Source organism: Hirundo rustica, chromosome 27, assembly GCF_015227805.2.
Source record: "Hirundo rustica isolate bHirRus1 chromosome 27, bHirRus1.pri.v3, whole genome shotgun sequence".
Taxonomy (NCBI): Eukaryota; Metazoa; Chordata; class Aves; order Passeriformes; family Hirundinidae; genus Hirundo; species Hirundo rustica.
The window spans coordinates 3,809,848-3,837,814 of record NC_053476.1 but is presented as its reverse complement, the minus strand read 5'-3'; the positions used below and the strand labels follow the sequence as shown (position 1 = coordinate 3,837,814).

General features: G+C 58.1%; 1 protein-coding gene and 1 long non-coding RNA gene across 2 annotated transcripts; one reads left to right on the top strand and one right to left on the bottom strand.

Moving 5' to 3' along the window:
- The first annotated feature begins 28 nt into the window (after window positions 1-28).
- Window positions 29-27,415, top strand: LASP1 (LIM and SH3 protein 1). Its single transcript, XM_040087138.2, has 7 exons — window positions 29-207; window positions 6,582-6,676; window positions 19,155-19,239; window positions 22,006-22,113; window positions 23,126-23,276; window positions 23,947-24,047; window positions 24,868-27,415. Exons 1-7 carry the CDS (start codon window positions 139-141, stop codon window positions 25,039-25,041), a joined length of 783 nt encoding a protein of 260 aa, XP_039943072.1. The 5' UTR covers window positions 29-138; the 3' UTR covers window positions 25,042-27,415.
- On the bottom strand, window positions 27,088-27,967 carry LOC120763678 (uncharacterized). The gene is made up of 2 exons (XR_005704118.1): window positions 27,471-27,967; window positions 27,088-27,305 (listed from the first exon to the last, which is right to left on the bottom strand). It is a non-coding gene; the product is annotated as an uncharacterized LOC120763678 (long non-coding RNA).

Genomic DNA, 27,967 nt, shown 5'->3' with positions numbered 1-27,967 from the left:
AGAAGGCGGCGGCGGAGGAGGAGGGAGGAAGAGGAGGAGGAGGAGGGGTCGGAGCGATTTTTTTTTTTTTTTTTTTTAATTTTTAAATTTTTATTTTATTTTATTTTCCCCCCCTCTTTTCCGCGCGAGTTCGCAGCCATGAATCCCAACTGTGCGCGCTGCGGGAAGATCGTGTATCCCACGGAGAAGGTGAACTGCCTGGATAAGGTGAGCCGCACGTGGCGAGCGGGATGAGGATTTGGGATTTATTTTTATTTTTTTCTAGGCTTGCCTCTGGATGGGGTGGTTAGAACCCTCGCCCCCTCCGTTCCCGGCGGTTTTCCCACGGGATCGCGTTATCCTGGGGATCTCCGCCTGGATTCCATCCCCTGCCCCCCCCCGCCTCGCTCCGCCGCGGGCAGCGCTTCCTTATGGGCACGGCTCTTCCCCCGCCCTATTCCCGGGAATATTTCCACGCTTCCCACTCCAAACCCCGCTTTTCCCTGGAGGGATTTCCACTCAATCCCCTCGCCGTTGGGACCCCATTGTCCCAGGCGGGGAAATCCAAGGAATCTGGGTCCTTCCCACCCACACTTCCCGATCCCAGCCCCCTTTTCCCGGGGGGATTTCCACGCTCCGTGTCCCCAGGGAAGGGGACAGCCACGGGAGCTCTTTGCCCGGGGGGTTCCGGGCAGCTTCCCCCAGCTCTTCCTTCCCTAGCAAATATTTTTATTTATTCGAATATCTGCCCTCCGAAGGCGGCGCATCCGTGTGGAGGCCCGAGGAAAGCAACAGTTAACGCTTCCCTGAAACCGGGAACCTCATCTGGTTTCCATTATCGAGCTTTTTCCCTTTTTTTTTTTTTTTGGGCCTTTTTTCTTCTTTTTTTTTCCCCCCCCACCAAATCTTCCGTCCCAATTGATACTTCTCTTTTCCGAACCCCCCCATCCCTACGCTTCGGGGGCTGCCTCCCTTAACCCGGAGCGATTTTTATTTTTTAATTTTGGAGTATTTTTTTTTCCCCCCCTCAAAAAAAAACCCCCAAAACCCCGCTGGATCCTGGTGGTGGGGAAAGGTTGGGTCTCCATTCCCGGTGTTCTTCCCGTGGGGATTCTCGTTCCTCTGGAGCCGCCCTCCTCTCCCAGGCTTCTGGGACAACCAGTTTAGGGACTAAAAAAAGTAACTGGGAAAGAAGGATCCTGAGCTCCGGCAGACCCTGCTGCTCGCATTTTTAAGGGATGATGCTTCTTCCTGAGGCCGGGAAGGGCCGGGGGCTGAACTCTCACCCCTGAATCCTGGGATTTGGGGGCTGCGAGGGGCTCGGTGCCCCCGGGAGCCTCCGGGAGCTGCTGGGGGTTGGGGATAATAGGGAGGGAAAAGGGGATTGGGGGATGTGGATAAAAGGAAGGGAAAAGGAGTGCTGGGATTGTGGATGTTTGGAAAGGAAAAGGGTTTTGGGGGTTGTGGAGGTTTGGGAAGGGAAAAGGAGTGCTGGGATTGTGGAGATTTGGAAGAGGAAGGAGGTTTGGGAAGGGAAAAGGAGTGCTGGGATTGAGGAGATTTGGAAGAGGAAGGAGGTTTGGGAAGGGAAAAGGGGTGCTGGGATTGTGGAGATTTGGAAGGGGAAGGAGGTTTGGGAAGGGAAAAGGAGTCCTGGGATTGAGGAGATTTGGAAGGGGAAGGAGGTTTGGGGGTTGTGGAGATTTGGAAAGGAGGGGGAGTGCTGGGATTGTGGATAACTGAAGGAGAGTGCTGGGATTGTGGATAACTGGGATGGAAAGGGGAGTGCTGGGATTGTGGATAACTGGGAGGGAAGGGGAGTTCTGGGATTGTGGATAACTGGGATGGAAAGGGGAGTTCTGGGATTGTGGATAACTGGGATGGAAAGGGGAGTGCTGGGATTGTGGATAACTGGGATGGAAAGGGGAGTGCTGGGATTGTGGATAACTGGGAGGGAAGGGGGTTTTTGGGGTTGTGGATAACTGGGAGGGAAGAGGGTTTTTGGGGTTGTGGATAACTGGGAGGGAAGGGGGGTTTTGGGGTTGTGGATAACTGGGAGGGAAGGGGGTTTTTGTGGTTGTGGATAACTGGGAAGGAAGAGGGTTTTTGGGGTTGTGGATAACTGGGAGGGAAGAGGGTTTTTGGGGTTGTGGATAACTGGGAGGGAAGGGGGTTTTTGGGGCTGTGGATAACTGGGAGGGAAGGCGAGTGCCGGGCTCGTTCGGGCGCTGGGGCGATCCCAGGCTCGCGGGCAGGGAAGGGGCTGAGCCGTGGCTCCCAGCCGGGCTCCGGGAGCTGCGGGAGACGCAGAATTCCAGCCGTGGGAAGCAGGCAGGAGCCCGCCGTCACCATCTTGTCCTCCCCGAGCTCCTCAGCCACTTCCTCTTCCTCAAGCCGAGCGGGGCCGGGTCGTGCTGTGGCTCCCGGTTCCCGGAGCGCTGCCCCAATTCCCGTCAAACGTGGGCAGGCCCTTGGAGTGCCTCTGTCCCTGCTTTTCCTGGCCTTTGGAGTGCCTCTGTCCCTGCTTTTCCTGGCCTTTGGAATGCCTCTGTCCCTGCTTTTCCTGGCCCTTGGAGTGCCTCTGTCCCTGCTTTTCCCATTCCTGGGATCCCCTCTCTCCCTGTTTGTTTCCCCTCTCTCCCTGTTTGTTTCCCCTCTCTCCCTGTTTGTTTCCCCTCTCTCCCTGTTTGTTTCCCCTCTCTCCCTGTTTGTTTCCCCTCTCTCCCTGTTTCCCCGTTCCCTGTTTCCCTGTTCCTGGATCCCCTCTATCCCTGTTTCCGCATTCCTGGGATCCCCTCTGTCCCTGTTTCCCCGTTCCTGGATCCCCTCTATCCCTGTTTCCCCATTCCCTGTTTCCCCGTTCCCAGATCCCCTCTCTCCCTGTTTCCCCATTCCCTGGATCCCCTCTATCCCTGTTTCCGCATTCCTGGGATCCCCTCTATCCCTGTTTCCCTGTTCCCTGTTTCCCCGTTCCTGGATCCCCTCTCTCCCTGTTTCCCCGTTCCCTGTTTCCCCGTTGCTGGATCCCCTCTCTCCCTGTTTCCCCGTTCCCGGATCCCCTCTGTCCCTGTTTCCCCTCTCTCCCTGTTTCCCCTCTCTCCCTGTTTCCCCTCTCTCCCTGTTTCCCCTCTCTCCCTGTTTCCCCCTCTCTCCCTGTTTCCCCTCTCTCCCTGTTTCCCCTCTCTCCCTGTTTCCCCTCTCTCCCTGTTTCCCCATTCCCTGTTTCCCCGTTCCTGGATCCCCTCTCTCCCTGTTTCCCCTCTCTCCCTGTTTCCCCGTTCCCTGTTTCCCCATTCCTGGATCCCCTCTATCCCTGTTCCCCGTTTCCCCATTCCCGTTTCCCCATTCCCGTTTCCCCTCTGTCCCGGGCACAGTCCAAAGTGCACCTGGGGCTGCGCTGGCAGCGGCTGAGCCGGGAGGGGCCGGGCAGAGCCCTGCGCTGTCTGGGGTGAGCCCGCTCCTCTTCCCTTGGGGATTTACGGGGAGCCCCCCGCTCCCCCCGCAGCGTCACCGCCCGCCCCTGGCCCTGGGGTGCCCCCGGTGCCTTTGGGGACGTCGCTGGCTCTGGTTTCCGCTGGGGAAGTGACGCCGGAGCGGCTGCGGAACCCGGCCGGGGCCGGGCTGGGCTCACCCCGCGCTCAGCCGGGGTTTGTCTCCCTCCTCCAGCCCAGGGTTTCCCTCCTGGTGCTCTCCTCAGATCCCAGCGGCTCCAGCTGGGGGGAGCTTCGCCTGGTGGAGCCCGGAGCTGCCCCTGCATCCCTGGACGGGGTTTGGAGCACCCTGGCACACTGAAGGTGTCCCTGCCCCTGCCCCTGGATGAGTTTTAAGGTCCCTTCCATCCCAAACCGTTCCACGGTTATAAATCCACGGCATCCTTTATTACCCCAGCGTGGATGATCCCTGACCCGCTCACCTGGATAACCTGGGGAGTTTCAGAGCTGTTTTCCTTCAAACCCATCATTTTTATGTTGGTCAGAAGAGCTTCCAGAACGTGCGCTCACACTTAGAGATCCCATCCGGCCTGCTGGGGTCTGGGGGCACCTGGGATCAGGTCTGGGGAGCACAGGGCGTTCCTGCTCCTCTCAAACCCCCTCTGGAGCGTGTCCTCTTTCTCCACGGCGAGCGGAGCGTTCCTGGGAGCCGAAATAACTCCGGGTCCCCTGTGCCCGGGCGTGCTCCTGCCTCCCTTAGCGCTGCCGTAGGTTTTGGTGGATCCAGCACCAATTCCATCAATTCCATCAATTCCATCAATTCCATCAATTCCATCAATTCCATCCCCGTTAGTGACGCGCAGAGGGGGCACAGCCGGGCTGGAGAGCGGGGAGAAGAGACCCCCGGGAATGCCAGCGCCCTGCTGGGGCTGGGAACGGCAATTCCCGGTGGGAATGGGCTGGGAATGCTCCTGGGCGGGAGCAGGGCCGGCCTGGGAGCGTCGTCCTGCTGTGGGGCAGGGGATCTGCTGGATCCCAGGGATCTGCTGCTGGTTCTGGGATTGGGGTTCCTTCCCTGCTGGATCCCAGGGATCTGCTGCTGGTTCTGGGATTGGGATTCCTTCCCTCTTGGATCCCAGGGATGTGCTGCGGTTCCCAGATTTGGGATTGGGGTTGTTTCCCTGCTGGATCCCAGGGAACTGCAGCTGCTCCTGATTCTGGGATTGGGGTTTTTTCTCTGCTGGATCCCAGGGATCTGCTGCAGTTCCTGATTCTGGGATTGGGGATGTTTCCCTGCTGGATCCCAGGGATCTGCTGCAGTTCCTGATTCTGGGACTGGGGATGTTTCTCTGCTGGATCCCAGGGATCTGCTGCAGTTCCTGGTTCTGGGATTGAGGATGTTTCCCTGCTGGATCCCAGGGATCTGCAGCTGCTCCTGGATTTGGGATTGGGGATGTTTCCCTGCTGGATCCCAGGGATCTGCTGCAGTTCCTGGTTCTGGGATTGGGGTTGTTTCCCTGCTGGATCCCAGGGATCCGCAGCTGGCTGTGCAGATCCTCCTGGGAGCTGGGAGTTTCCCTGAGGAGAAGGTTCTGGATTCGTGCCGCCTGTCCCCTGCGGTGCCGTCACCGGCATCTCTCGGAAAAGACCCTGAACCCCCCCCCCAAAAACAGGCTGGGACTTCCAACAAGCCCCAAAAACTTGGGATTCAGCTGCTCATCCATCCTTCAGCGAGCCCAAAACCTGGGAAGGGGGGGAAAAAAAAAAACACCAAACCCAGGGAAAGGGCCGGAGGAGCAAAACCCCTCCGGCTGGAGGAACAGGAACACAGGGGAGGAACAAATCCGTGGCTCAGAGCGATTGGAAGGAGGAGAACTGTCCTGTGCGGGGCTGAGTCACGTCCCCGGAGCCTGGCACCGGGTGTGGCGCCAGGGCAGGGCTGGGCTCCCTGCGGGAACGCGGATCCGGGGCTGGGATCGGCTCCTGGAGCGCCTGGAGGTGGGAATCCCAGCAGGAAGCAGCGGCTGGGCGTGAGCTGCTCAAGGCCTAGGACGCTCGCCCGTCCTCTGATCAGCACTCGGAGCTGTTAATTCGGCTTTTGGAGGAGTTTTCCCTGTTTTTGTTTTGTTTTGTTTTGTTTTGTTTTGTTTTGTTTTGTTTTGTTTTGTTTTTTGGGGGGGGGTGGTGGTTGGATTGGGAGTCAGCCCGAGGCAGGGCTGACAGATCCATCCGTGGAGGATTTGCTCCAGGCTCTGCTTTTCCCCAAGCTCCAGGAAATTCCCGTTCCGCTCTGGGAATTCCCACCAGCGCCCCTCAAACCCCCGCTGGAAACGCGGGCTCGGGGCGTCGAGCTCGGCCTCGGAACCGCCACAAAAAATAAATAAAATCGGCGTCGTTTCGGTGGGAAAAGATCTCCCAGATCATCAAATCCGACCTTTCCCTCCAGCTCCCTGCCGGCTGGGAACGGTTTCTTTGGGAGCAGCCCTAAAAAACCAGAACTCTGGGATCTAAAAAAGCTCCTTCAGGGTTTGTGCGGGGTCACGGTCTGGGATTTCGCCTCGGATCCGCGTCTGCTCCCCAGGAGAAGCTTTTCCTGCTCGGCTCCTGCAGCCTCACCCGACCTGCTCTGCTGGGCAAAGAGCAGCGAGGAGAATAAAACATGAAAACGAATCCCAAAGCAGCGGCTTTGAACCTCCAAACTCAGCTGTTCCCTCTTCTCCCATCCGTGAATCCCTGGAGCTGTGGAAGGAAATAAATCCCTCCCCTGGGTTGGGATAAACGCGTTGGGAAGATTGGGAGAGGTGGAATTTTATCCTGAATTAACCAGGATTTTTATTCCCTGTCCTCCCTTACCCGACTTTCCAAACTTTTTTTTTTCCCTCCATTTATCCAGATCATGCATTGGGAAGATTGGGAGAGGTGGAATTTTATCCTGAATTAACCAGGGTCACTTAATCCCTTATCCAGACAAAAACCCGAATTTTTCTCCCCTTTCCTGGCTGCTCCCGAGCTCAAAATCTCCCTTTTTATCTAAAAAAAAAAAGAGAGCTTGCAAATCCCAACTTCCCTAGGGGGGCACGCTGGTTTTTCCCGGGCTCCCGGGCGGGAATCGCGGGGTTGCAGCGGGATTTGGGATCCCTGGCGCCCACGGCTGTCGCCTTTGCCTTGCAGTTCTGGCACAAATCGTGTTTCCACTGCGAGACGTGCAAGATGACGCTGAACATGAAGAACTACAAGGGCTACGAGAAGAAGCCGTACTGCAACGCGTGAGTGGGGTCACCCCGGGGGCTCCCCGCGTCGATCCTCGCCCCGAAAATGGCCCCGTGGGGCGCCCCGAGGTCTCCAGGAGCTCTGTGCCCCCTTTTCCAGGAGCTCTGTCCCTCTTTTCCAGGAGCTCTGTCACCCCTTTTCCAGGAGCTCTGTGCCCTCTCTTTTCCAGGAGCTCTGTCACCCCTTTTCCAGGAGCTCTGTGCCCTCTCTTTTCCAGGAGCTCTGTCCCCTCTTTTCCAGGAGCTCTGTGCCCTCTCTTTTCCAGGAGCTCTGTCCCCTCTCTTTTCCAGGAGCTCTGTGCCCCCATTTTCCAGGAGCTCTGTCCCCCCTTTTCCAGGAGCTCTGTGCCCCCTCTTTTCCAGGAGCTCTGTCCCCCCTCTTTTCCAGGAGCTCTGTCCCCCCTTTTCCAGGAGCTCTGTCCCCCCTTTTCCAGGAGCTCTGTTCCCCCCTTTTCCAGGAGCTCTGTCCCCTCTCTTTTCCAGGAGCTCTGTCCCCTCTCTTTTCCAGGAGCTCTGTGCCCCCATTTTCCAGGAGCTCTGTCCCCCATTTTCCAGGAGCTCTGTCCCCTCTTTTCCAGGAGCTCTGTTCCCCTCTTTTCCAGGAGCTCTGTGTCCCCTCTTTTCCAGGAGCTCTGTCTCCTTTCCTTTTCCAGGAGCTCTGTCCCCCCTTTTCCAGGAGCTCTGTCTCCTTTCCTTTTCCAGGAGCTCTGTCCCCCCTCTTTTCCAGGAGCTCTGTCCCTCTCTTTTCCAGGAGCTCTGTCCCCCATTTTCCAGGAGCTCTGTCCCTCTCTTTTCCAGGAGCTCTGTCCCTCTCTTTTCCAGGAGCTCTGTCCCTCTCTTTTCCAGGAGCTCTGTCCCCCCTTTTCCAGGAGCTCTGTCCCTCTCTTTTCCAGGAGCTCTGTCCCCTCTTTTCCAGGAGCTCTGTCCCTCTCTTTTCCAGGAGCTCTGTGCCCCTCTTTTCCAGGAGCTCTGTCCTCTCTTTTCCAGGAGCTCTGTCCCCTCTTTTCCAGGAGCTCTGTCCCCTCTTTTCCAGGAGCTCTGTCCCCTCTTTTCCAGGAGCTCTGTCCCCCATTTTCCAGGAGCTCTGTCTCCTTTCCTTTTCCAGGAGCTCTGTGCTCCCCTTTTCCAGGAGCTCTGTGCTCCCCTTTTCCAGGAGCTCTGTCCCCCATTTTCCAGGAGCTCTGTCCCCCATTTTCCAGGAGCTCTGTCTCCTTTCCTTTTCCAGGGGCTCTGTCCCCTCTTTTCCAGGAGCTCTGCCCCTCTTTTCCAGGAGCTCTGTCTGCTCCTTAGAAGGGAAATTAGGGGGTGTAATTAACATAATTAACTCGCTTAGTGCTGGGGCAGAGCGCTCTGCTCGTGGGGTGGGTGCTGGAATCACGGAATTCCCGGCTGGATTGGATGGGAAGGGACCTCAAATCCCTCCCCTCCATCCCTGCTCCAAAGCTGGCGCTTCCAAGGACGGATTTCTCCCCAATTTCTTTCATTTCTCTTCCCCCAATTTCTTTCATTTCTCTTCCCCCAATTTCTTTCATTTCTCTCTCCCCAATTTCTTTCATTTCTCTCTCCCCAATTTCTTTCATTTCTCTCTCCCCAATTTCTTTCATTTCTCTTCCCCCAATTTCTTTCATTTCTCTTCCCCCAATTTCTTTCATTTCTTTCTCCCCAATTTCTTTCATTTCTCTCCCCCCAATTTCTTTCATTTCTCTCCCCCCAATTTCTTTCATTTCTCTCCCCCCAATTTCTTTCATTTCTCTCCCCAATTTCTTTCATTTCTCTCCCCAATTTCTTTCATTTCTCTCCCCCAATTTCTTTCATTTCTCTCCCCAATTTCTTTCATTTCTCTCTCCCCCAATTTCTTTCATTTCTCTCCCCAATTTCTTTCATTTCTCCCCCCAGTTTATTTCTCGCCCAGTTTATTTCATTTCTCCCCCAATTTCTTTCTCCCCCCATTTTCTCCCCAATTTCCTCTTCCTGGCCGAGTTCCACGGAAAAGGGAAGCGCTGAGAGCGGATCTTGGCCGGAGCCTCCCACTTCCGAGGGGTTTTTTTGGGGTCCTTGTGCCCGGGGTTGGCTGAGAGGAGGCTCCCGAAATTCCGCTTCGGAATTCCCGGGGATCTCACCAGGGCTGGGAAACAGCAAAAAATCGGGTTTTGGGGGGGAAATGGCAAAGAAGCGGCTGGAAATAAATCAGGTTTTGGGGGGAAAATGGCAAATAACTGGTTGGAAAGAAATCGGGTTTTAAGGGGGGAAAATGGTAAATGACTGGTTGAAGATAAATCAGGTTTTTGGGGGGCAAAATGGCAAATAACTGGTTGAAGATAATTCACGTTTTTGGGGGGAAAGTGGCAAATAACTGGTTGAAAAGAAATTGGGGTTTGGGGATATTTTAACCCCAAATTTGGGGTTTTAGGGAAGGGCAGATGCGTGTCCTGAGGCAGGTTTGCTCTGGTTTTGAGGTGATGATTTTGGGGATATTTTAACCCCAAATTTGGGGGATTTAGGGAGGGGCAGATGCGTGTGCTCTGGCTTTGGGGTGATGATTTTTGGGGGTATTTTAACCCAAATTTGGGGGTTTTAGGGAAGGGCAGATGCGTGTCCTGAGGCAGGTTTGCTCTGGCTTTGGGGTGATGATTTTGGGGTGATTTTAACCCAAATTCTGGGGTTTTAGGGAAGGGCAGATGCGTGTCCTGAGGCAGGTTTGCTCTGGCTTTGGGGTGATGATTTTTGGGGTGTTCAGGGCGGGTCCGGCCGAGCAGAGCTGATCCCCCCTGATCTCTCCGGAGATCCCAAATCCTTCTCCCCGGCGCCGCGGGATTTTGCCCATCCCGAGGTTCCTGCTCCGGTTCCTGCAGGGGAATCTGGGCTAAGGATGGGAAATTCCTGACATTCCAAGGAATCTGCAGCAACCCCGGGCTCCCTTTGATGCTGCTGCTGCTGCTTTAACCCTTCCCAGCCCAAAAACTGCCCCAAATCCTTCATCCCTCCCCTTTTTCCTTGCCCTAAAGCCAAGGGGAGCAGCTGGAAGTTGGCCCAGGAGGATTTTTCCAGCCAAGCTGCGATGCCGGGGTACGGAGGAGAAGGGGGAGAGCTCCAGGCTTGGATTTGGGGAGGGGGGTTTTGGTTCCTTTCTCAGCTGCTCCCAGGATTATCCCAAGAAATCAGAAACTCCAGGACATCCAGGGAGGAGCTCACCATTCCCAAACTCTCTGGAGCTGGAGAGGAGGGACGATGTCCAACGTCCCGGGAGAAGGGGGTGGGAATAAATCAGGAAAAGCAACGTTTATCCTGGCGGGGAAGAGGCTGCTCTCCCAAACAGGCTCCTCTCTGTTCCAGCCGTGGCCTCCCGCCAAATTCCTGAGTTTCTTTTCTTCGGGAGAGCAGGAGGAAGAGGGCTGGGCTTCCTCCCAGCCCTGACATTCCCCAAAAACCCAGCCGTGAACCCGGGAGATGGGGACAGTCCCAGCCCTGGAGGTGACGCTCGGAGCGCTTCGGGCTGAGAGGGGGGGAAGGAAAATCCAGGGAAGTCTGAGACTTCTCCAAAAGAAAGGTGGGAATCCAGGAAAAGCTGGATACAGGGGACGAGGCAAGGTTGGAGTCGCAGGCTCCAGCTGCTCCCAAACTCAGGTTTTATGGAGCTTTAACTGGCTGTGGGATCCGGGAGATTCCCCGCCTGGAAAATCCCGGCTGAGGGATGAAAGCTGGATGTCGAGCCTGGGGAATCCTCGGAGCGGTCCCAGGACGGAGCCAAGGCCAGGCTTTGCCTCCCTGGGCTTCCTGATTTCCCGGCTTGGCGTCTCCTGACTCCTGGAAGGGGATAAAATATTCCCGTTGCTTTGAAATAATCCTGTGTGGGATGGGGCTGGCTGTCCCTTGGGAAGCTGCTGGGAGCCTTTGGGGATGGGATTTGGGGTGGGGTGGGATTGGGATGGGATAGATTGGGATGGGATTTGGGTTGGGATGTGTTGGGATGGGATTTGGGATGGGATTGGGATAGGATGGGATTGGGATGGGATTTGGGATAAGATTTGGGATGGGATTGGGATAGGATGGGATTGGGATGGGATTTGTGATAGGATTGGGATGGGATTTGTGATAGGATGGGATTGGGATGTGTTGGGATGGGACAGATCCTGCTCCAAAAGCCCCGTTCCCGTTGCTGCCCTGGGGTCATCCCTGGGATCAGCCTGGCTGTGGGATCGGCCTCTCCTGCCCTCTCCAGCCCTGGCACCGGGACACTGGGACCGGTCCTGTCCCGGTCCTGTCCCAATCCTGTCCCAGTCCTATCCCAATCCTGTCCCAATCCTGTCCCAATCCTGTCCCAATCCTGTCCCAATCCTGTCCCGGTCCTGTCCCGGTCCTGTCCCAGTCCTGTCCCAGTCCTGTCCCAGTCCCGTCCCAGTCCTGTCCCGATCCTATCCCGATCCTGTCCCAATCCTGTCCCGGTCCTGTCCCAATCCTGTCCCGGTCCTGTCCCGGTCCTGTCCCAATCCTGTCCCAATCCTATCCCAATCCTGTCCCAATCCTATCCCAATCCTGTCCCAATCCTGTCCCGGTCCTGTCCCAATCCTGTCCCGGTCCTGTCCCGGTCCTGTCCCGGTCCTGTCCCAATCCTGTCCCGATCCTGTCCCGATCCTGTCCCGGTCCTGTCCCGGTCCTGTCCCAGTCCTGTCCCAATCCTATCCCGGTCCTGTCCCAGTCCTGTCCCAATCCTGTCCCAGTCCTGTCCCAATCCTGTCCCAATCCTGTCCCAGTCCTGTCCCAATCCTGTCCCAATCCTATCCCAGTCCTATCCCAATCCTGTCCCAGTCCTGTCCCAGTCCTGTCCCAGTCCTGTCCCAATCCTATCCCAATCCTGTCCCGGTCCTGTCCCGGTCCTGTCCCCCAAAGCCGGGCTGAGCTCGGGGCTGGGATCAGCTCCCCGGCCCTGTTGGTGACTTTTCCCTGGAATCACGGGAGGATCCAAACCCCTCCCTGCAGCCTGCGCCCCTTCCCGCTGGGATCCGGCGCCGACAAAGGCCCGGGTTACTTTTTAAACTCGGTTCATTTTTTAAGCTCAGTTTACTTTTTAAACTCGGTTCATTTTTTAAGCTCGGTTTACTTTTTAAACTCGGTTTACTTTTTAAGCCCCGTTTGTTTTTTAAACTCGTCCCCACACAGGCAGGACGTGACCTGGCAGCCTCCTGTTGCTTCCTTTCTTTAACTCTCCTCTGCCCGATTTTTCCTGGATTTTTCCTGGATTGATTTTTCCCGGATTTTTCCCGAATCCCCGGCCCGGCTGTCACCCCTGGGCGCTGCAGGGACAGGGAATCTTTGCACCCAGAGCTGCTCCTCGGTGCCTCCCTCTGCCCTGGCTTTAAATCCTCCGTCGGGGCTCCGGAGGGTTTTTTTGGGAATTTTTTCTTGGCCTTGCTGAGGGATCAGGCTCGGGGTTGGGCCGTGCCGGGGGTGCGGGGTCGGCTCCTGGGGCTCCCAAATTCCGTCACTTGTCTTGGGCCGCGCTCACGGGAGCTCTGTGCCGCTGTTCCGGAGTTTGTCCTCGTTCCCAGCTCGGGAAGAGCTCCAAAGGCAGCAGCTCCCTTGGGAACGGGAGGGTTTTGGGGGGAAAGTGCTGCTTTTAGGACTGGGATGGGATGGGATGGGATGGGAGTGCTCAGGGATTCGCCTCACTCTGGAACTGGGATCGTTCCAAACCCCTCTCCTGCTGTTTTTTTAGGGGAAATTCTGCTGGATGGGATGGGATAGAATGGAATGGGATGGAATGGAATGGGATTGCTCAGGGGTTTGCTTCACTCTGGAATTGGGATCGTTCCAAACACCTCTCCGGCTGTGTTTTTGGGGGAAAGTGCTGCTTTTGGGACTGGGATGGGATGGGATGGGATGGGATGGGATGGGATGGGATGGGATGGGATAGAATGGAATGGGATGGAATGGAATGGGATTGCTCAGGGATTCACCTCACTCTGGAATTGGGATCGTTCCAAACCCCTCTCCTGCTGTGTTTTTGGGGGAAAGTGCTGCTGATGGGATGGGATGGGATGGGATGGGATGGGATGGGATGGGATGGGATGGGATGGGATGGGATGGGATGGGATGGGATGGGATGGGATGGGAGTGCTCAGGGATTCGCCTCACTCTGGAACTGGGATCTGCCTTTGCTTCCCGACATCCCTGTGGGAGCCTCCTCCCTGCTCCCTGCCTGGGGACGTGCAGGAATTGCTGGTGGCCCCCAAAATGAGTCTGTTATCCACTGGGAATTGTCCCTGGAGGAATCCCGGCTGGATGAGCTCTGATCCATTGGGAATTGTCCCTGGATGAATCCCGGCTGGATGAGCTCTGATCCACTGGGAATTGTCTGGGATGAATCCCGGCTGGATGAGCTCTGCTCCACCGGGAATTGTCTGGGATGAATCCCGGCTGGATGAGCTCTGATCCATTGGGAATTGTCTGGGATGAATCCCGGCTGGATGAGCTCTGATCCATCGGGAATTGTCCCTGGAGGAATCCCGGCTGGATGAGCTCTGATCCTCTGGAATTGTCTGGGATGAATCCTGGCTGGATGAGCTCTGATCCACCAGGAATTGTCTGGGATGAATCCCGGCTGGATGAGCTCTGATCCACCAGGAATTGTCTGGGATGAATCCCGGCTGGATGAGCTCTGATCCATCGGGAATTGTCTGGGATGAATCCCGGCTGGATGAGCTCTGATCCACCAGGAATTGTCTGGGATGAATCCCGGCTGGATGAGCTCTGATCCTCTGGAGTTGTCTGGGATGAATCCCGGCTGGATGAGCTCTGATCCACCGGGAATTGTCCCTGGATGAATCCCGGCTGGATGAGCTCTGATCCATCGGGAATTGTCTGGGATGAATCCCGGCTGGATGAGCTCTGATCCTCTGGAATTGTCTGGGATGAATCCCGGCTGGATGAGCTCTGATCCACCGGGAATTGTCTGGGATGAATCCCGGCTGGATGAGCTCTGATCCATCGGGAATTGTCTGGGATGAATCCCGGCTGGATGAGCTCTGATCCACCGGGAATTGTCTGGGATGAATCCCGGCTGGATGAGCTCTGATCCATCGGGAATTGTCTGGGATGAATCCCGGCTGGATGAGCTCTGATCCACCGGGAATTGTCTGGGATGAATCCCGGCTGGATGAGCTCTGATCCACCGGGAATTGTCTGGAATGAATCCTGGCTGGATGAGCTCCCACCCTCTGGAATTCCCGCTCTCATCCCGCTCCCGGGGCCGGCGCCAGGCAGGAGCTGTTCCCGGCTCCGCTGACCTGATTCCGCAGCGCCACAGAAGCCGCCCGCTCCGGGCCCCCCGGGAATCCTCTGCTGGCGGCGGGAGCCGGGATTCCGTGGGATTGGGGGCTGGGAAAGGCGCTCTTCCCGCTCTGGGGTCGCTTGTGGGATCCCTGCCCTCCTCTGGGCGCCTCTGTGGGGGATCCTGGAATATCCGGGGTTTGAAGGGGCTCCCAAGGATCATCAGCCAGCTCCAGACACCCCAAAATCCCAGCCTGTCCCTGGGAGAGTTGTCCAAACATTCCTGGAACTCCAGGACCCACAGGGATCATCAGTCCAACCCCAGACACCCCAAAATCCCATCCTGTCCCTGGGAGCATTGTCCAAACATTCCTGGAACTCCATTCTGGGAGATCCCAAACCCAGGGGAGGATCCCAAATCCATTGTAGGAAATCCCAGACAATCCATTCTCGGGGATCCCAGACCCATTCTGGGAGATCCCAAATATTCTGGGAGATCCCAAATCCATTGTAGGAAATCCCAGACCCATTCTGGGAGATCCCAAATCCATTCTCGGGGATCCCAGACCCATTCCAGGAGATCCCAAATCCATTGTAGGAAATCCCAGACCCATCCTGGGAGATCCCAAATCCATTCTAAGAAATCCCAGACCCATTCTAGGGGATCCCAGACCTATTCTGGGAGATCCCAAATCCATTCTCGGGGATCCTGACCCATCCTGGGAGATCCCAAATCCATTCTCAGGGATCCTGACCCATCCTGGGAGATCCCAAATCCCTGCTGTTCATCCCGGCGTGGACGGATCCCTCCTGCCCGTTAACTCAGGGCTGAGCACAAACTGCCTCAAATCCTTGCGAGATTTCCTCAAAATCCTAAGGAAGCCCCTTTCCAGCCCCTTTCCAGCCCCATCCCTGGCTCCGGGCGGGGCTGGAGCAGGACACATCCTTGTGCTCAATCCCGGCTGTTGTTTTCCCGGTTGTTTTTCATTCCCTCCTCCTCCTGCTGCCGCGGTTTTCCCGTTCTCCTGAGCTCCGCAGGGATGGATTTGTGCGTTTCCCAGCCCGGAGCGGGGCCGGGATGCGGTTGCCATGGCGATGGGACGATTCCCGGCTGGCAGGGCGGGGATGCTCCGGCCCGGGATGCTCCAGCTCCAGAGGAGCCTTTGCCCTTGCCTGGGGCCGTGTCCCGATCCCCGGGTGTTCACAGCGGGAATTTCGGTTAAAAAACGCCGCTGGGCCACAGGGGAAAAAAACCTCTGGATTTGTAAAAACCCCGGGCTGAGGTGATGGGAGTCAGCTCACGGGGCTGGGAACGCTCTGGGATTCCCAGGGGGAATTTGGGATCTGAGATCTCCCAGATTCCTGGGATGGTTTGGGCTGGCTCTTGACTCTCCTTCCACAGCTAGGAATGCTCTGGGATTCCCATGGGGAATTTGTGATTTGGGATCTCCCAGATTCCCAGAGTGGTTGGGCTGGCTCTTGGCTCTCCTTCCAATGCTAGGAATGCTCTGGGATTCCCATGGGGAATTTGTGATCTGAGATCTCCCAGATTCCCGGGATGGTTTGGGCTGGTTTTTCTCACAGGGCTGGGAATGCTCTGGGATTCCCAGGGGGAATTCGTGGTCTGGGACCTCCCAGAATCCCAGGAATGGTTTGGGCTGGTTCTTCTCACAGGGCTGGGAATGCTCTGGGATTCCCGTGGGGAATTCGTGGTCTGGGACCTCCCAGATTCCCAGGATGGTTTGGGCTGGTTCCTTTCACAGAGCTGGGAATGTTCTGTGCCTTCCCACGGGGAATTCGTGGTCTGGGATCTCCCAGAATCCCGGGATGGTTTGGGCTGGCTCTTGGCTCTCCTCACAGAGACAGGAATGCTCTGGGATTCCCAGGGGGAATTTGTGATCTGAGATCTCCCAGATTCCTGGGATGGTTTGGGCTGGTTCCTCTCCCAGAGATGTGAATGCTCTGGGATTCCCGTGGGGAATTTCTGGTCTGGGATTTGTGATTCCCGGGATGGTCGGGGTTGCAGGGACCCCGGAGCGGTTTCGTTTCCTCTGACCTTGCTCCCAGCCCGGCCGTGGCTCCCCAGGAGCTCAGGGAAGGGCTCCGGGATTCCAGGAAGGGAATCCAGGAGTGCCAGGAGCAGAAAGTCGGGAAGGAGACGGGCTCAGGGCTGTTCCCCGCTGCCCGGGGGCTGCTCTCAGTGGATTAATGGATTAATTAATCCAGCAGCTCCTCGCGGCACCTGGGCTGGGCACAAAACGCTGCTGGTGTTGGATCCTCTGGAATTGTGGGATCGCCAGCGCCGGGAAACCTCCCGAGGTCAGAGTCCCACCGTTCCCCCAGCGCTGCTGTCACCACCAAACGCGTGTGTCCCGCCAGCTTTTGGACATTTCCGGGGATTTATCCCACCCTTTCCTTGTTCCAGTGCCTCCCAGGGAGCCGATTTTCCCTGAAATCCCCCTGAACCGCCCCTGCCCCAGCCCGAGGCCGCCCCTGTCCCCTGCAGCGTCTCCTCCTGCTCCTCCTGGCGCGCTCAGGAGCCTCCCAGAAAATCAGATTTTACCCTGGTCGGGGTTTAAACGCGGGAATTTCTCCAGAGCAGCCGCGGGCTGGGTGCAATCCCTGCGTGGGCGCAGGATCCCGGTGGGAATCCTCGTGCGGGGAGGGAGCCGGAGCTGCCGGGGTGATCTCATCTGTGATCAGATTAACCCCGGACGGATTATCGGAACGCCCCGAGCGGCGGGGAGCTGCTGCTGGGGAGCTGCTGGGGAGCCGCTTGTGAGCCGCTGTTTTGTTTTTGAGCTGGTCTTGGTGACCTGGTGTTTGTTTGTGGGCTGGTGTTTGGTGATTGTGAGCTGCTGTTTTGTTTTTGAGCTGTTTGTGAGCTGTTGTTTGGCGTTTGTGGGTTGTTTGTGAGCTGTTTGGTGTTGGTGAGCTGTTTGTGAGCAGTTTGTGAGCTGTTATTTGGTGTTTGTGAGCTGGTGTTTGTTTGTGAGCTGGTGTTGGTGAGCTGTTGTTTGGTGTTTGTGAGCTGCTGTTTTGTTTTTGAGCTGTTGGTGAGCTGTTGTTTGTGAACTGTTTGGTGTTTGTGAGCTGGTTTTGAGCTGGTTTTGAGCTGCTGTTTTGTTTTTGAGCTGGTCTTGGTGAGCTGGTGTTTGTTTGTGGGCTGGTTTTTGGTGATTGTGAGCTGGTGTTTTGGTTTTGAGCTGTTGGTGGGCTGGGTTTTGGTGTTTGTGAGTTGGTGTTTGGTGTTTGTGAGTTGGTGTTTGTTTGTGAGCTGTTGTTCGGTGTTTGTGAGCTGCTGTTTTGTTTTTGAGCTGTTTGTGAGCTGTTGTTTGGTGTTTGTGGGTTGTTGGTGCGCTGTTTGGTGTTGGTGAGCTGGTGTCTGGGAACTGTTTGGTGTTTGTGAGCTGTTTGTGAGTTGGTGTTTGTTTGTGAACTGGTGTTGGTGAGCTGGTGTTTGTGGGCTGGTTTTCGGTGTTTGTGGGCTGTTGTTTTGTTTTTGAGCTGTTTGTGAGCTGTTTGCTGTTGGTGAGCTGTTGGTGAGCTGGTGTTTGTTTGTGAGCTGGTCTTTGTGAGCTGTTGTTTGGTGTTTGCGAGCTGCTGTTTTGGTTTTGAGCTGTTTGTGAGCTGGTGTTTGTTTGTGAGCTGGTGTTTGGTGTTTGCGAGCTGCTGTTCAGTTGAGGAAGGACACCGAGACGCTGGAGCACACCCAGAGGGGACAGGAGGCTGCTGAGGGTTTGGACAGCAGCTGAGGGAGCTGGGCTCGTTCAGCCTGCAGAAAAGGAGGCTCAGGGCTGCCCTGATCTCTCCCCACAGCTCCCGGAGAGGTGGCTGCAGCCCCTGGGGCTCGGGCTCTCTCTGCAGGCGGCGGCCGACGCCAGGAGAGGATGCAGCCTTGAGCTGCACCCAGGGAAATGGAGGCTGCACGGCGGGGAAAAGCTTTTTAGGGAAAGAGGGATGAAGTTCTGGGACGCTCTGCCCGGGGAGCTCAGGCCGTGCCCGGGATCCCGCAGAGGCACTGGGAGCACAGCCAGCGGCTTTTCCTGGGATAACGGCGCCCTGGGGACGTGGAGTGGTCTGTCCTGAGATCCTGCCCAGGCCTGGGACGGCTTTGAGGGGAAAACGCTGCTTTTGCTCTTTTGTGATGAATGTGACGCTGGGAGAAGAGCGTTGGAAAGGAGAGAGTGCGCAGGGAGGAATCCCATTGTCCAAGGAATCCCATTGTCCAAGGAATCCCATTGTCCAAGGAATCCCATTGTCCGGGCGGTCCCACATCCCACATGGCGGCTGCCAGCCCCTCTGGGGACGTGTCCCCAGCTCTGGCGCCTCCGGAGCGGGACAGAGCCCCTGGAATGTTCACAGCGCTCGGATGTGGCCCCTGGGGACGCGGGTTTGGGGCGGCGCGGCCGCGCCGGTCGGGCTGGGTGATCCTGGGCGGCTTTTCCAGCCTGAAGGATTCCAGGATTCCGTAACTCCGTGACTTCATGGTTCTGTGATTCTGTGGTTCCATCATGCCATGACTCCGTGGTTCCATGGCTCCATAGTTCCATGATTCCATGATTTCATGCTTCGATGGTTCTGTGATTCCACTGTTCCGTCATTCCATGATTCCACGGTTCCGTCATTCCATGATTCCGCGATTCTATGATTCTCTTGTTCCATCATTCCATGGTTCAATTGTTTCATGGTTCCATGGTTCCATGGTTCTGTGGTTCCATCATTCCATGATTCCACTGTTCAATCATTACCTGATCCATGGTTCCATGACTCCATGGTTCCATCACTCCATGATTCCATGGTTCCATGATTCCACAATTCCACATTTCCGTGGTGGCACTCGCTGTGCCGTGCCAGAGCGCCCAGGCGGGGACAGGGGACGGGGGGCGGTGGCACTGGTGGCATTGGTGGTGGCACTGACCATGGCACTGATGGTGGCATTGGTGGTGTCACTGGTGGTGTCACTGATGGTGTCACTGCTGGTGACAGTGTCACTGCCGGTGGCACTGACGGTGTCACTGACGGTGTCACTGATGATGTCACTGACGGTGGCGGTGTCACTGCTGGTGGCACTGCCGGTGTCACTGCTGGTGACGGTGACAGTGGCACCGCCGGTGGCCCTGACGGTGTCACTGATGGTGTCACTGATGATGTCACTGATGGTGACAGTGGCACCGCCGGTGGCCCTGACGGTGTCCTTCCCCTGCAGACACTACCCGAAGCAGTCCTTCACCATGGTGGCAGACACGCCCGAGAACCTGCGCCTGAAGCAGCAGAGCGAGCTCCAGAGCCAGGTGAGCCCTGCGCATTCCCGAATTCCCACGGAAAATCCCGCTCTGACCTTTGTCACCAGGGCAGGGTGACAGGAATGGGGTGTGACAGGAGTGGGGTGTGACAGGGACAGGGTGACAGGAGTGGGGTGACAGGGACAGGGTGACAGGAGTGGGGTGTGACAGGGACAGGGTGCTGGACACCCACAGGGATGAGGTGACAATGGGAAGCTGAGCACCTTCAGGAATGGTGTGGCAGGGATGGGACACTGGGCACGTTTAGGGGTGGGTGACAGGGACAGGGTGGCAGGAATGGGGTAACAGGGACAGGGTGACAGGGGGGGACACTGGGCACCTTTAGGGGTTGGTGACAGGACCAGGGTGGCAGGAATGGGGTGACAGGGACAGGGTGACAGGGTGGGGACACTGGGCACCTTTAGGGGTTGGTGACAAGGACAGGGTGACAAGTACAGGGTGACGGTCAGGGTAGCAGGGTGGGACACGGAACACCTGCAGGGACAGGGTGACAGGGACACCGTGCCAGGACCAGGGTGGCAGGGTGGGACACTGGGCTCCTTTAGGGGTTGGTGACAGGGACAGGGTGACAGGAATGGGGTGACAAGGACAGGGTGACAGGAATGGGGTGACAAGGACAGGGTGACAGGACCAGGGTGGCAGGAATGGGGTGAGAGGGTCAGGGTGGCAGGGTGGGACACTGGGCACCTTTAGGGGTTGGTGACAGGGACTGGGCGACAGGACCAGGGTGGCAGGAATGGGGTGACAGGGACAGGGTAACAGGGGGGACACTGGGCACCTTTAGAGGTGGGTGACGGGGTCAGGATGACAGGGACAGGGTGACAGGGTGGGACACTGGGCACCTGCAGGGACACCGTGCCAGGCCCGGGGTGGCAGAGCCAGGCCCAGGCCAAGCCGCAGCGGCTCCGTGTCCCTCCTCTGTCCCCCGTCTGTGTCCCCGGGGAGGCGGCTCCCCTTCCGCTCACCGGAAGCCGCCAGATAATGACCGCCCGGAGAGGCCAAAAGTGTCCCCAAAGTGCCACCTCCGTGCCCGCAGGCTGCCCTGCCCGGCCCACGTGTGGCAGGGAAATTGCAGCTTCCCTTCCTGGGGCTCCTTTTCCGAGCCTTTCCCGGAAGGAACTCTGCCCTGTGCGGGGGTGGCAGCTGCCCCTCCTGTCCCTGTCCCTGTCCCTGTCCCTGTCCCTGTCCCTGCCGTGCCAGCTCCCCCGGCAGCGTTGTCACCTCGGTGCTGGTGGCAGCGCGGGCGGGGTTTGATGAGCTGGGCCCTGACGTCCGCAGGGTTTTCCCGGCTCAGGGAATGCAGGGATGAACACGGAGGGAGCGGCTCCCTCCGGGGAAAATGAGGTGTGGGGCCGGTTTTGATTTATGAAGTTGCTCTCGTTGTCGTTGTCGCCGTGGGGGTGCTGCCCGGTGGATTTGTAGGGCTGAATTCCCGTGTCTTGAACTCCAGCAGGGTGGGATTTAGGGAAAAAACGGGGATTTATCGGCGGGTCTGCTCGCCCGTGGGATTGGCTGAGTGATTCCTTGGCTTTCCAAACTGGGATTCTCCCAGCTCAGCTCTGGTGGGTCACAGCTGGAGCTGCTCCTGCCCGTGGAAGCTCTGGTGGGTCACAGCTGGAGCTGCTCCTGCCCATGGAAGCTCTGGTGGGTCACAGCTGGAGCAGCTCCTGTCCCAGTTCGGCTCTGCTGGGTCACAGCTGGAGCTGCTCCTGCCCATGGAAGCTCTGCTGGGTCACAGCTGGAGCTGCTCCTGCCCAGCTCAGCTCTGCTGGGTCACAGCTGGAGCTGCTCCTGCCCACGGAAGCTCTGGTGGGTCACAGCTGGAGCTGCTCCTGCCCCAGTTCAGCTCTGCTGGGTCACAGCTGGAGCTGCTCCTGCCCATGGAAGCTCTGGTGGGTCACAGCTGGAGCTGCTCCTGCCCGGTTCAGCTCTGCTGGGTCACAGCTGGAGCTGCTCCTGCCCGTGGAAGCTCTGCTGGGTCACAGCTGGAGCTGCTCCTGCCCACGGAAGCTCTGGTGGGTCACAGCTGGAGCTGCTCCTGCCCATGGAAGCTCTGCTGGGTCACAGCTGGAGCTGCTCCTGCCCGTGGAAGCTCTGGTGGGTCACAGCTGGAGCTGCTCCTGCCCACGGAAGCTCTGGTGGGTCACAGCTGGAGCTGCTCCTGCCCACGGAAGCTCTGCTGGGTCACAGCTGGAGCTGCTCCTGCCCACGGAAGCTCTGCTGGGTCACAGCTGGAGCTGCTCCTGCCCGTGGAAGCTCTGGTGGGTCACAGCTGGAGCTGCTCCTGCCCACGGAAGCTCTGGTGGGTCACAGCTGGAGCTGCTCCTGCCCACGGAAGCTCTGCTGGGTCACAGCTGGAGCTGCTCCTGCCCAGTTCAGCTCTGGTGGGTCACAGCTGGAGCTGCTCCTGCCCAGTTCAGCTCTGGTGGGTCACAGCTGGAGCTGCTCCTGCCCAGCTCAGCTCTGGTGGGTCACAGCAGGAGCTGCTCCTGCCCATGGAAACTCAGCTGGGTCACAGCAGGAGCTGCTCCTGCCCATGGAAGCTCTGCTGGGGCACAGCTGGAGCTGCTCCTGCCCAGTTCAGCTCTGGTGGGTCACAGCTGGAGCTGCTCCTGCCCCAGTTCAGCTCTGCTGGGGCACAGCTGGAGCTGCTCCTGCCCAGTTCAGCTCTGGTGGGTCACAGCTGGAGCTGCTCCTGCCCACGGAAGCTCTGGTGGCTCCCTTCTCCAGCCCCGCTCTCCTCCCGCTCCCCAGATCCGCTACAAGGAGGAGTTTGAGAAGAACAAGGGCAAAGGTTTCAGCGTGGTGGCCGACACCCCGGAGCTGCAGAGGATCAGGAAGACTCAGGATCAGATCAGCAACGTGAGTGGAGTCTGCTCGTCCCTGCTGTGGCGCTGCCCTCGCCTCCCCGGGCCGGGAGGGCACAAATCCTGGGATCACAAATCCCTGGGGTCACGGAATCCTGGGGTCACAAATCCCTGGGGTCACAAATCCCTGGGGTCACAAATCCCGGGGATCACAAATTCCTGGGGTCACAAATCCCTGAGGTCAAAAATCCCTGGGGTCACAGAATCCTGGGGCCACAAATCCCTGGGATCACTAATTCCTGGAATCACTAATTCCTGGAATTACAGATGCCTGGGATCACAGATTCCTGGAATTCTGGGCTGAAATCACTCCAGGGATGGTGCCGTAGGGCTGGGAAGGGGTTTGGGATGCAGGAATTGGTGCGGTAGGGACAGGAAGGGGTTTGGGATGCAGGAATTGGTGCTGTAGGGACAGGAAGGGGTTTGGGATGCAGGAATTGGTGCTGTAGGGACAGGAAGGGGTTTGGGATGCAGCCACAGCCGGAGCTCACACACTCAAACCCAGGAAGCCCCAGCAGGGTTGGAGAGGAGTTCCCATTCCCTCTTTTCCTGCTCCCATCGTGCAGTTCCTGACATCCCCGGGGATGCGACGGACAAAGCCCCTGATGAGATTTTCCCTGGGGCGGCCCCGGGGCTGGGGGCTGTGTGTGGGGACACCCCCAGGATTTGGGAGGGACACCCCCAGGAATTTTTGGGACGCCCCCCCCGATGTCCCCGTGCCCTGTGCTGAGGGAGGGAGCCCCCGGGTTTCTCTGGGGTGCCAAACAGAGCCGAGCTGGGATGAGGGGAGGGATCCCGGAATCCTGCGGGCTGGAGAAGCCGTGGAGCCCAGCAGAACCCAGCCCCAGCCCTGTCCCCAGGTGCCACACCCAGGAGGGGTTTCACCCTTCGGGCACGGCCCTGCCTCCCTTGGCCAAGGAATTCTCCCTGATTTCCCATCCCAACCTCCCCCGAGGCCGTTTCCTGGTCCCAGCCCGAGCTGTGACCGATCCCACCGCTGCCTGCAGATCAAGTACCACGAGGAGTTCGAGCGGAGCCGGATGGGGCCCAGCCCGGGCGAGGGCTCGGAGCCGGAGCGCCGCAATTCCCAGGAGAGCGGCGGCTACCGGAGAGCGGAGCAGCAGCAGCAGCAGCAGCACGGGCAGCCCGGAGCCACGGGTGAGCACGGACCGGGACCGGCAGGGGCTTCTGCAACCCCCAATCCCGGCCGGGGATCCGGCCACATCCCAGCCTGGGATCCTGCCATGTCCCAGTCTGGGATCCACCCAAATCCCGGTCAGGGATCCACCCAAATCCCGGTCAGGGATCCACCCAAATCCCGGTCTGGGATCCACCCAAATCCCAGCCTGGGATCCACCCAAATCCCAGCCTGGGATCCACCCAAATCCCGGTCTGGGATCCACCCAAATCCCAGCCTGGGATCCGGCCACGTCCCCGTTTGGGATCTGGCACAATCCCAGTTCATGGATCTACCCAAATCCCAGTTTGGGATCCAGCACACCCCAATTCATGGATCCATCCACATCCCAGTTCAGGATCCCTCCTTTCCCTGCACATCCCAGTTCAGGATCCATCCTTTCCCCACATCCCAGTTCAGGATCCCTCCTTTCCCCACATCCCAGTTCAGGATCCATCCTTTCCCCACATCCCAGTTCAGGATCCATCCTTTCCCCACATCCCAGTTCAGGATCCCTCCTTTCCCCACATCCAGTTCAGGATCCATCCTTTCCCTGCACATCCCAGTTCAGGATCCCTCCTTTCCCCACATCCCAGTTCAGGATCCCTCCTTTCCCCATATCCCAGTTCAGGATCCATCCTTTCCCCACAGTTTTCCAGCAGCAGCAGCAGCCGCCTCCATCCCAATCCTACGGTTACAAGGAGCCGGCGGCTCCGGGCTCGTCCCAGCGCAACGCCCCGGCCGGAGGGGGGGTGAGTGCAGCCCGAGCCCCCAATTCCCACCCCTGGGATCCCTCTGCTCCCCCAGCCCCGGGAAAAACCCTCGGGGAGGGAATGGGCGCTCGGCTTTGGCGCTGAGAACCGCCCGGCTCCGGCCCGAGCTGCGGTGTGCTCCCAGCCCGGCCCTGGGGGGCTGTGACCCCTGGGGAGGGGCTGTGACCCCCATGTGTCCCCAAAGAGGGGCTGTGACCCCTGGGGAGGGGCTGTGACCCCTGGGAAAGGGCTGTGACCCCCGTATGTCCCCAAAATGGGGCTGTGACCCCTTTGTGTCCCCAAAGAGGGGCTGTGACAATGACCTCTGTGTCCCCTGGGACCATGCCACGTTCCCCGTGTCCTCGGAGCTGTTCCACATCCCCCATGTCCCTGAGACTGTGACAATGTCCCCTGGGGCTGTTCCATGTCCCCCAGGCTGTGTCAGTGTCCCCTGTGTCCCTGAGGCTGTTCCACGTCCCCTGGGGCTGTTCCGTGTCCCCAAGGCTGTGACAGTGTCCCCTGTGTCCCCAAAGCTGTTCCATGTCCCCTGGAGCTGTTCCATGTCCCCTGGGGCTGTTCCACGTCCCCTGGGGCTGTTCCGTGTCCCCTGGGGCTGTTCCACGTCCCCTGGGGCTGTTCCTTGTCCCCTGGGGCTGTTCCACGTCCCCTGGGTCTGTTCCATGTCCCTTGGGGCTGTTCCATGTCCCCAAAGCTGTTCCATGTCCCCTGGGGCTGTTCCATGTCCCCTGGGGCTGTTCCGTGTCCCCAAGGCTGCTCCACGTCCCCAAGGCTGTTCCACGTCCCCCCCGTGTCCCCACAGAAGCGTTTCCGCGCCGTCTACGACTACAGCGCGGCGGACGAGGACGAGGTGTCCTTCCAGGACGGGGACACCATCATCAACGTGCAGCAGATCGACGACGGCTGGATGTACGGCACGGTGGAGCGCACGGGCGACACGGGGATGCTCCCGGCCAACTACGTGGAGGCCATCTGAGCCCGAGTCCCACCTCCGGGGGGTGGATCCCTGCTCCCGGCCCTCCCGGAGCCCGCGGCGATCCCGGGAAGGGGAGGGCGAGGCCGCGCCAGGACCAAATTCCCGCCGTGGGGTGGGGGGGGCTCAGGGCTGGGCTGGGCTGGCAGCACCCCCTGCTCCCCCTGCTCGGGCTCATCCCGAGGCTGATCCCGGCTCCCCTGCACAGCTTCCCTCCAGTCTCTGCTCCCCTCAGCCCTCGAGTCCCGTGAAATGCCCCCAGATCCATGAAATGTCCCCAGAACCTCTCTCTCCTGGGGATTTCGGCTCCGGGGTTCAGCCCAGCCCCAGGCTCTGGCTGCTCCTGCCCCCGGCTCCGCTTTGTCCCGATCCCGGCAGGGGAGGAGCAGCCCCGGGGCTTTTCCTGGGGGCGGCTGGGCTGAACCCCCTGGAACTGGGATCAGCCCCCCTGGAACTGGGATCAGCACCCTGGAACTGGGATCAGCCCCCCTGGAACTGGGATGAGCCCCCTGGAACTGGGATCAGCCCCCTGGAACTGGGATCAGTCCCCCTGGAACTGGGATCAGCCCCCTGGAACTGGGATCAGCCCCCCTGGAACTGGGATGAGCCCCCTGGAACTGGGATCAGCCCCCTGGAACTGGGATCAGTCCCCCTGGAACTGGGATCAGCCCCCTGGAACTGGGATCAGCCCCCCTGGAACTGGGATCAGCACCCCTGGAACTGGGATCAGCCCCCTGGAACTGGGATCAATCCCCCTGGAACTGGGATGAGCTCTCCCAGACTGGGCTGGGCTGAACCCCCTGGAACTGGGATCAGTCCCCCTGGAACTGGGATCAATCCCCCTGGAACTGGGATCAGGCCCCTAGAGCAGAGATCAACGCCCCTGGAGCCGGGATGAGCCCCTGGAACTGGGATGAGCTCTCCCAGACCGGGATGAGCTCTCCCAGACTGGGATCAGCTCCCCTGGAACTGGGATCAGCCCCCCTGGAACTGGGATGAGCTCTCCCAGACCGGGATGAGCTCTCCCAGACTGGGATCAGCCCCCCTGGAACTGGGATCAGCCCCCCTGGAACTGGGATCAGCTCTCCCAGACTGGGATCAGCTCCCCTGGAACTGGGATGAGCTCTCCCAGACCGGGATGAGCCCCCCGCGGCTCCAGCTCACCCCAGGCCGGGTTCTGGGAGTCTCCTGGGGGAATTTTCCCCCCACCCCGAATTTTCCTGCTTTTCTCCTGCTGCCGCCGCCCCGGGCCCACCCCGGGTGCTTGTCCCCAGGGTGCCAGGGCCACCCTTGAGCCACCCCGAGCCACCCTTGAGCCACCCTTGAGCCCCCCTTGAGCCACCCCCCGTCCCCAGCGCTGGTGGCAGCTCTGTGGGACAACTCCGGGATCGCGTCACGGACCAAAAAAAAAAAAAAATCCTCCAAAAAAAAAAATCCCATCCCCGTCCCCGTCCTCGCCCGGGGAGGGGTGGAACTGGCCCCGGGCCGGGCGGGAGGAGCAGGAATCAGGAATCGCTGCGGGGTGCCCGGAGCGGGACCCGGGCACGGCGGGGATGCTCCCGAGGGCGGCGCCGCCTTCGCCATTCCCAAGGGAAAATTGGGAATAAGGGACCAAAGCCGGGGAGGGGGGAAACATTCCTTGTGTGCAAGGAGGGACAGGGACCCACGGGAGAAGGGACAGGGCCAAGGCCAGGGAGGGGCCGGTGCTAAAACAGGGAGCACAAGGAATGGGGGGATCCGATCCTCTGCGATCCTCCCCCTGCTGAATCCTCTTCTTAATTCTGGTCTGGGAATTCGGGGCGGGAGCATCAATGTGAATAAACCCTTTTTTAATGGACCAAATAACGCAGGAAATTCCCTTTTAGGGATACAGATCTTTTTTTTTTAAATCCTCCCCTCGTCATCCCTAAATTCTGCCCTCCCTTTCACCCCCCTCCCCGCCGTTGGAGACCTCTCACCGCTTGATTTCTGCCTTTTCTCTCAACTTTATGCACTTTTTTGCCTTTTTTTTGTTTGTTTTTCGTAGCTGAAAAAGCACCTAAACCTGTATTTAAAAATAAATAAATGAGTTTAAAAAAAAAGAAAACCATAAAAACACAACACAAGGAAGAAGACCAATTAAAAAAGCTGATTAATTGCTTCTCATCACGTGTAAAATAGACCTCGTCCATCCCAGCTTCCCCGGTTGCGTCTCAGTGCTGAGCTTAGAACGTGTTTTTCCTCGGGATCCGTCGCTTGATTGGGGTTTTGTCCTTGTGTCCTCCTTCCTGGGTTGAGCACCCACCAGTAAAAAAAGAAAAAAAAAAAAAAAAAAAGTTATTTGGCCTTTTTATCCAAAAAAAAAAAAAAAAAAAGAAAACCCACGGAATGGAACGACCCGACCAATTCTCTTCCCGGTTTACTCAGATTGAAAATAAAAGTTTAATTTTTACCTGCTGATTGTGCTGGCTTTGATTGCAGCTGGGTTTTTTTGTGGGTTTTTTTGGTTTGGTTTGGGGTTTTTTTTGTTGTTTGGGGGGGGGCGTGGGAGGTTTTTTGTTGTTTTTTCCTGCTTTTTTGGGACGAGGGCTGGAAATTTTCATCTCCCCTGAGCCTGGGCCACGCCGGCATCCCCGGGGATCCCCCTGGGCTGCAGCTGCTCCGCTCCTCCGCTGCTTTTGGGAAGTTTCCGTGGAGCCCTGGGAGTTCAGCCGCGGCAGATGGAATTAAAAAATAATAATAATTTAAAAAAATTAAAAAAAAATTATAAATAAATCTGGCCGGTGTGTGAAGGGAGGATGCTGTTTTATCAACAGCTCCGGTGAAAAAAAGGCGAGGAAAACAAAGCAGCAGATCCAGGTAAGGAAAACAAAGGGCACCGAGGTGACTTCAGGGTGGTCCCGGTGTGGTTTTGCCACAGCCCGCGCTCATCTCCTCATTTCCCCTCCTT